The sequence below is a fragment of the Otolemur garnettii genome, unplaced genomic scaffold (genome assembly GCF_000181295.1).
Source record: "Otolemur garnettii isolate 467f Iridium unplaced genomic scaffold, OtoGar3 scaffold00053, whole genome shotgun sequence".
Lineage (NCBI taxonomy): Eukaryota > Metazoa > Chordata > Mammalia > Primates > Galagidae > Otolemur > Otolemur garnettii.
Genome location: NW_003852448.1, coordinates 7,341,746 through 7,349,724, shown reverse-complemented (window position 1 = coordinate 7,349,724; position 7,979 = coordinate 7,341,746). Strand labels below are relative to the sequence as shown.

The 7,979-nt window shown below is 45.9% G+C and overlaps 1 protein-coding gene across 4 annotated transcripts in view; it reads right to left on the bottom strand.

Moving 5' to 3' along the window:
• Nucleotides 1–5,948: 5,948 nt before the first annotated feature.
• The window catches only part of PRKAG2 (protein kinase AMP-activated non-catalytic subunit gamma 2), a 269,309-nt gene continuing 267,278 nt past the window's right edge, over nt 5,949–7,979 (bottom strand). For 2 of the 4 annotated variants that reach the window (XM_012806513.2, XM_023514443.1), the window contains exons 16-17: nt 7,635–7,706; nt 5,959–7,086 (exon numbers count right to left, since the gene is read on the bottom strand). In XM_012806513.2, the coding sequence (XP_012661967.1) occupies nt 7,055–7,086; nt 7,635–7,706 (104 nt within the window). In that variant the 3' untranslated portion in view covers nt 5,959–7,054. Of the gene's footprint in view, nt 7,087–7,634; nt 7,707–7,979 lie in introns of all 4 variants that reach the window. The other 2 variants (XM_012806514.2, XM_023514444.1) reach the window with 2 other exon arrangements.

Sequence of the window (7,979 nt, the reverse complement as noted above, 5' to 3'; positions counted from 1 at the left end):
AGCTTGAGGCTCCATCTCAAAAAAAAAAAAAAAAAAGGTGATTAGAATGGATTAATGCAGGCATCCTCAAACTACAGGCCCGAGGGCCACATGCGGCCCTCCGAGGACATTTATCCGGCCCACCAGGTGTTTTTGCCTTTATCCAGCCCACCAGGTGTTTTTGCCTTTATCCGGCCCACCAGGTGTTTTTGCCTTTATCCAGCCCACCAGGTGTTTTTGCTGCCGCTACCTGTCCCAGGGCCTGCAGTTTGGCCCTCCTATGGTCTGAGGGACAGTGAACTGGCCCCCTGTTTAAAAAGTTTGAGGAGCCCTGGATTGATGTCCTTATGGGAGAGTGGGTTTGTTATAAAAGCATGTTCATGTCCCCTCTTGCCCTCTTGCCATGCAATGCCTTCTGCCATGTTGTGACACAGCAAAAAGGCTGTCAGCAGATGCAGCCCCTCCATCTTGGACTTCCAGCCTCCAGTACCATAAGCCAAATAAATTTCTATTGCTCAAAACTACTCAGTCTGGGCATTCTTTTATAGAAGCACAACACAGGCTAATATCTATGTCCAAATTTTCCCCTCCTTATAAGGACACTAGTCATATTAAATTAGAGCCCACCTTAATTACCTCATCTTAATTTTATTACATCCGTAAAGACCCAATTTCTAAATAAGTTTACATTCCTAGGTAACTGGAGGTAAGGACTTCAACATAACATTTTTGGGGACACAGTTCAATCATAACAGCCATTTAGAACTAGGATTAAGAGCACAGGATTTGGAATTAGGCAGTTTCAAAAACCTCAAATCTGAAGTAGAACGAAATTTTAGTTAACATTTCTGTAATAATAAAGACTACTTCATGATGTTGTGTGGGGATTAAAAAAGATACTATGAGTGGGCACTGTGGCTCATGCCTATAACCCCCATGACTTGGGAGACAAAGATGGGAGGATCACTTGAAACCAGGATTATAAGACCAGCTTGGGTAACATAGGGAGACCCTACATCTAATAAAAAACAAAATTGATGGGTGTGGTGGCTCTAACTTGTAGTCCCAGCTGCTGGGGGAGGTTGAGGCAGGGAGATTGCTTGAGCCCAGGAGTCTGAGGTTGCAGTGAGATGTGATGACAGCACTGAACTCCACCCTGGGCAACAGAGCAAGACCTAGCCTCAAAATTAAAATAAAATATAATAATGAAAATAAAAACATATACACAGCATCTGGCAGAGTGCCTGGCAAGAAAAACTCTTAGTGATTGTAGCTTTTTCTCCTCCCCTTATTTTTATTTGTGTTCTTGTTTGTATTAGTAAGAATCATTAATAGTCTGTGGCCAGAACAGGCCTCATCAAGGTGAGGTTTCAGCAGGATTTCAGGGAGGTGAGGGAGTTAGCTGATATCTGGGGGAACATTCTGGGAAAAGGAAACAGTGACGCTCTAGAATCTAGAGCTTACATTGCTCTACCTTATTTTTTCCTCCCTTCATTATGTGGCATCTGTCTAACTTTATCAAGTAAACTGGCAATACAGAGGGCAAAGCTTCGTGCGACCGGGAGTTCACCCACCTGGTGACCCTAGCGGGTGTTCTGGCCTTTGCCAGCCACGCCTCAAACACCGAACAGCCAGCCATGGCACGTGCTGTGCCGGGTCCTTGCCAAGGTGAGAGGATAGGAGATGAATGGGATATTGTTACCCTCCTTGAAGGATGGAGGGGACCACCGTGTCAACGGCAATGACTACTACTTCTTGGTCCCTCAGGTTTATAAGGCGTCCTTACGTAAACAAACGATGCGCGCGCACACATTTACATTTTTCCCTCTCTGCAACTTTCCGGATGCGAAAACCCACGCTCAGCAAGGTGAGGGTTTTTTCCACTGTCCTGGTGGTGCCTGGCAGCGCTAAGCGGGAAATCTTCTCCGCCTCCGGAGGCTGGGAGGGAGTCACAGGAGAGAGCGGAGTGACTGCGACGCTTAGCGCCGGGAGCGCGGCAGGGCTGGGGAGCGCAGTGGAAGGCGGCGTCTGTCAGTGTTACACCTCGCCAGTGTTACTTAACGGGGCCCGGAACAGATCCCGGCCCGCCTGATCCCGCAGTCTGAGCAGGGATCCGGGGAGGAGGCGACGCCTCAGCGCCCAGAGTCCCGCCTTCGGGGGCGCCGACTGCGCGCGGCGGGGAGGGCTGTGTTCAGGAGGTGATGCGAGGCGGGTGGGCGGCGCGAGGCCGACCCTGGCGTTCGACGGCCGGGCCCCGCCGAGAGCCGCCCTGTCCCCCACCCCCGACGGGCGGCGGAGGCCACGCGGAGCTGCGGAGGGCGCGTCCAGCGCGCAGGGACGGTCGGGGTGGGCGCCCCGGGCAGGGCCCTTCTCACACCTCCTCAGGCCACCCGCGCTGCGGGCTTCCACTGGGGCGCAAGAGTGACTCGGTAGTGGTGGGCCAGAAGCTCAAGGCGCGGCTTTTGAGAGTGCAGTTATTCCCACCAGGCGCGCAGTTTGGCAGGGGGCAGGCGTGAATCCGCGACGCCGCCCTTAACCCCGTGCACCTGCGGCCTCGGGCCCGCGGAGCCAGAGTTCCCGCGGGGACCGGAGGGCGCGCAAGAGCGAGGCAGATGGCTGGGGCCAAGAACAGCACCTGCCCAACTTGGGCACCTGTCTGTCTTAGGGTCAGCAGGGTGGAGAGGTGGGCCTGGTGTTGCCTGCTCCTCGGAGTTCTCAGGGAAGCAGAAACCTGGAGGTTTTGATGAAATCTCCTTGCAAACAAGCAACAGAATAAGCCAGGTTCTCCAGAGGACAAACCTGTGTTCCGGACGACGTGGAGGGCAAGGTTGCCGGCCACCAGGGAGGCCTGGAAGCTGGGGCTGATGCGGCCTTGACGCGAAGGACGCGAGGGGTCTGGGAGGGGCGGTGGGAAGTGACAGGAGTTCGCCTGGGTCTCTGTGATACGTTTCTGGTTGGTGGCGTGGTGCTGCCCACACGCGGTTCTGCCAAAGGTGCTGGTGAGTGACCGAGTGAGGAATGGAGGGACAGAGGCGAGCTCAGGGGCTGCGGCTCTCAAATGCTTAAACCTGTGGGCTTGTTTTCTGACTATAGGGCCCTCGGGACAGGCCCAGGCAGGACTGTGCACTCTAATGAGCAGGAAATCAGCGGATTTTGTTGGAAGATTCCCAGGGAGGGAAAACGCAGGCTTGAAATCAGGGTAAGCTTCGGTGACTTTTCCTATCTCTGCAAGGCTCTCCTAGGCAGAGGGCAGCAAGGCTCCCTTCTCAGAGCTGTCTAGAGAAGTGGGTACCTGATTTTTCTAGACCTTCCTGTGGAGCACCTTTGGGTGTCCAATCTGCAGCCTGGGGGCTGCCTGCAGATTATGTGAGAACTTTTTTGCTTATCTGGGGTGGCAGATATCACAAACATTATACACATACCGTTTTCTTGCTCATCAGCTTGTTAGTGTTTGCAGATTTAATGTGTAGCCCGAGACAATTCTTCCAGTGTGGTGCAGAGAAGCCAAAAGGTTGGACATCCTTTCATGTAATGTGTTTAGTCCAAGAAATAAGGTTGGTCTGTGAGTATCCACAAGGAGAGGGAAGCTTAGGGGTTCAGTGAGAATGTGCTTTAACCATAGTGTAGACTTAACAAATGTGCCACCTTTGCAGGTAATTTTTTATGAAAAATAATTTTGGAGTTTGTTTCTTTATAAAAGTAGAATAACTGAGTAAAATTTACTACTCTTCAAGGATTTCCCTATGGGTAGGAATTTTCTCCTGAGAGTGCAGTTATACAGAGCAGAATTCCCTTTTTGTTACAAATGCTTTGGAAGAAAATCTTGAGAAGGGTCATATGGAATTCTGTGTGGTTAATTTCCACTGTCCCCTTTCCCAGAAAGGCTGGCTGCTAAGGTTCTCTTCCAAAGACAGGTGGACTCAGGAAATAACGAGGATCACCAAAATACCTGGAAGATTCTGATTGTTTAGGGCAGGGGTTGTAACCTTAACACTGACATTTTGGGCCTCTTTGCTATGGGGTCTGGTCTGTGCAGTGGGGAGTTCAGCAGGACCCCTGGGTCCAACCCACCAGATGCCTGCAGCACATACACCCCCATGCCCTGCCCCCAGTCTTCACAACCAAAAACGTCTCCACACTGCCAGATGTACCTGGGGGACGGAATCTCCCCTGGGAACCACTGGTTTAGAAGACTAACTGCTCATGTAAATGCTTTTTGAAGAAAATATTGTAAGAAATTTCATCAGTTCAATACATTTATATTATAAACTTCCCCAAGAAACTACAATACTAAATAGAATCATTGTCCTTAATTTTGAGAACAGACATGGTATTTCTAACAGGCTTTTGCTTTGTTTCATCACCCACTTAATGCTCACAACAATCCTCTGAGACACCTCAGCTCCTCATGACTGTGGGCTGGGGTCCCTGCTGAGGGCACTTGCTGGCTTCTCCACACAGGACAGGGGCCCCAAGAACATCAACTAATGAGGCTGGGAAACAGGTCTGGGGCTCACTGGTCCAGCAAGCATTTCTAAGGTGGGTTTTTATACCTAGAATCATAAGATTCTCTTCAAACCTTTCCTTCAGTAAATATTGTGAACACTTGGCCTTTCATTAGACTTGGCCTTCTTTAAGTGCCCCCTTTCCTTATTCTGAGAAAGGCACTGAGGAGCACACTTAGCACAACCAGTCCTTATCATGTTCTGGGAATAAATGGTAACCTTTAATTGGAAAAAGGATAACAGGTCTTTCTTGTGGTCTAATAATGAGAAGAAGCTTCTCCAAAGCCAGGCCACACATGCAGGTCTTCTGCAAGATTAGGTGTGCCCGACACATCTACACACCTTGAAAACCTTGCAAAAGTACATTTATGGGAGACCAGAAATCTGATGTGCACCTCATAGAAATAGAAAAGCCTATTGTATTTTTCTCTGTATTTTATTTTTTTGAGACAGAATCTCACTGTGTCGCCCTCAGTAGAGTGCTGTGGTGTCATAGCTCACAGCAACCTGCAACTCTTGGGCTTAAGCGATTCTCTTGTCTCAGCCTCCCAAGTAGCTGGGACTATAGGCACCCACCACAATGCCTGGCTATTTTTTGGTTGGAGTTGTCATAGTTGTTTTAGCAGGTCTGGGCTGGGGTTGAACCTGCTAGCCTTGGTGTATGTGGCTGTCACCCTACTCACTGAGCTGTGGGTGCTGAGCCATGGCTATTGTATTTCTAAGTGGCCCTCAAACCATTTCTGAAGCAAAGATACAATGCCACATCACCTGTATACCTGTATATGCTATGTAGTCACAGTCATGCATTGCTTACCAACCAGGATGCATTCAGAAATGTGTCAAACATCATAGAGTGTACTTATGTAAACCTAGAGGGTGGATAGCTTGAGCTCAGGGATTTTAGACCAACCTGAGCAAGAGTAAGACCTTGTCTCTACTGAAGAAATAAAATAAACTAGTTGGACATAGTGGTACATGCCTGTTCCCTGCTGCTCAGAAGGCTGAGGCAAGAAGACTCCTCAAGCCCAGGAGAGTTTGAGGATGCTGTGAACTCTGATGCCAACTCTGTCACCCCCCACAAAAACAAAAAACTGTGTTGTGTTAGCAGCTTTGTGACTTTTTTCCTTTCTCCCAAATGTTACCATTAGTTTAAATTACAGCCACTCTTGTTTCTATGGGGAAAACACCCACATATGTTCTCTCTCTCCTGTTTGGTCTAGAGGGAAATGAAAAAATTGACACCTCAGCACAAGAAAATTGTGGTAATTTTTAATGAAATATGTTCATATTTAATAATGGAGAGATAGAGAGTTTATGGATTAAATTATTAAAGTTTTAATTTTGATGGTGGAAACAAGGAGATGAAAATTTATGTGCTGCTTTATAAGAGGAAGAAGATCTAAACGGAAAAGTGGATGTAGGATTTTAATATGTACTGAAATATAAAGTATTTTAAAGAACCTCTTTAAAACAATGGTAGATAGTAGGATTTATTTTAATTTTTCAATCTGAAAAAAAAACCAAAGAACAAAAAACCAAACTATCCTCATATGTATATACAGTGTCAACATTTTCAGAGCACTTACATCAAGAAACATTGTTTCTCTTCAACCATATGACAATACTGTATATGCCACAATAAAATTTACAAAAACAATCGCATCAGCAATCATACACATATCATGATTTTACATTTCAATACACAAGAAAAAAATAGACATCTTCCCGGCACTTGGCTTCTTCCTGACCACAGCCTGTCTCCCCACGTGCTCTTAGAAACCTCTGCTTCTAAAACCCAATGGTGGCTATTTTAAAAACCATATCCTTTCCAGATCCAAACTTAAGTAGTGAGAAATCTGCCATTTAAAAATAACAGCTGAGAGTTTATTAATGGATCCGGTGAAGTTTAACCACCAAAAGAGGTGTAAAAATTGGATGAAAGTAAAAATAAATAAAGCTGTTATAAAGCAGCCCTGTTTACACGGTAGCTTAGAACAGAACACTTAAACATAAAAGTGTCATTAAAGTTTTAAAAGTAATTACTTATATTCAAATTACAACTTTTTGACAAATCTAATGAAAACAAACTGATTTGGTAAAAGGTTCAAAGACTTCCACATTCAAGCTCGGTGTGGCTCCACACGTGTGCGCTCCAGCTGCAGCGGGCGGGTGATGGCGTATTGCTGTGTCCGGACATAAGGCACTGAGATCCGACACGCCGTGCGCCCACCTTATGTCACATCACCTGTCCGACACCAATGAATTCTTTGAAATGAAAAGTAATAAACATTTCAGGACACAGTGCACTTTAATGACATACAGCATTTAAATCCTTCAGACAAAGGTCTGAAAACAGTCTTTTAATGCAAGCCTGAATCTTCAAGCACATAAAAATCTTTCTTTTTTTTATGTTTAGTTTCAACATCACTGGAAAAAATACCCATTATTAAACCCCGATATACATTCTTAACCATTTTACTCTCTTCTATTGCAGCCAGTGTTCATGAGGCAAAATGTGACCCAGGAACTTTGTTCAAGTTCTCTTATGAGGGTGTCTACATTCACGGTGGTCATTCTGTTTCCGTCTCCCTTTGTTTGGCACCTGTCAGTGGGATGGAAAAGGAAAGTTTCAATGCTCAGGCAGATGGCAGGGTTCTCTACATCAGTAGTTGGCACCCTGTGCCAAGCAGTTCCTTGGGAGAATGGCCCAGAGGCTTCGGAAAAGGGAGGAGTGGGAAAGACAGGTGGCCCCCCGCCCCCCACGCCCTCTCCCTCTCCTGCTCCCACTTGCCAGGCCTGGAGTCCTGATCTACGTTCTAAATATGTAAGACTCAATGAAGAGAAAAAAAAAGTTCCATTGCTAAAAAAATCTAAAAAGAAATGTGTAGATAATGTTTTGGAGAATGTATAAAGTAATTCAGTTGTGCAGACTTATATGTAAAAATCATAACATTTCTAAGGATAATTTCACATAATACCTGCAAGTATCTGGCCAGGACATTTCAAAATGGGTTGGAAGGGAGAACTACTATTTTTCTCATCAGAGTGGTTTCTCTATTTTTCCAACAGACATTAGACTTTCAAAAGAGATTAAGAATCTATTAGAATAAGTGGCTAAAAGGTTATAGCTATTGTTATCAGATTGCTTACTCATTAGATGCCTGCGTAGATACTTAAGTTCCTTTGGACAGTCTGAATTCGACAGTGAACTCTTGTGGAAAGCTATTTGAAAAAGAGAAAATGTTCCTGTATTGAACCAGTAACCTTAATGAGCGAATTGTGGCAATTAGCTGGTGAAAACAATCAGCACCAGTATCTTTTAATCACATGATCACAGACACTTCTAAAAAGTGCTTCTTACTGATCATTCCATAAATATCCACCTGGCAGTGCTTATCCTGGGCACAGTGCTTTACTGTGCATTAACAGCTTTCACTCAAGTTTTTCATTTCATCTTGTGGTATCTTAGGAGGGAAATGGACCTTCAGCAGCCTG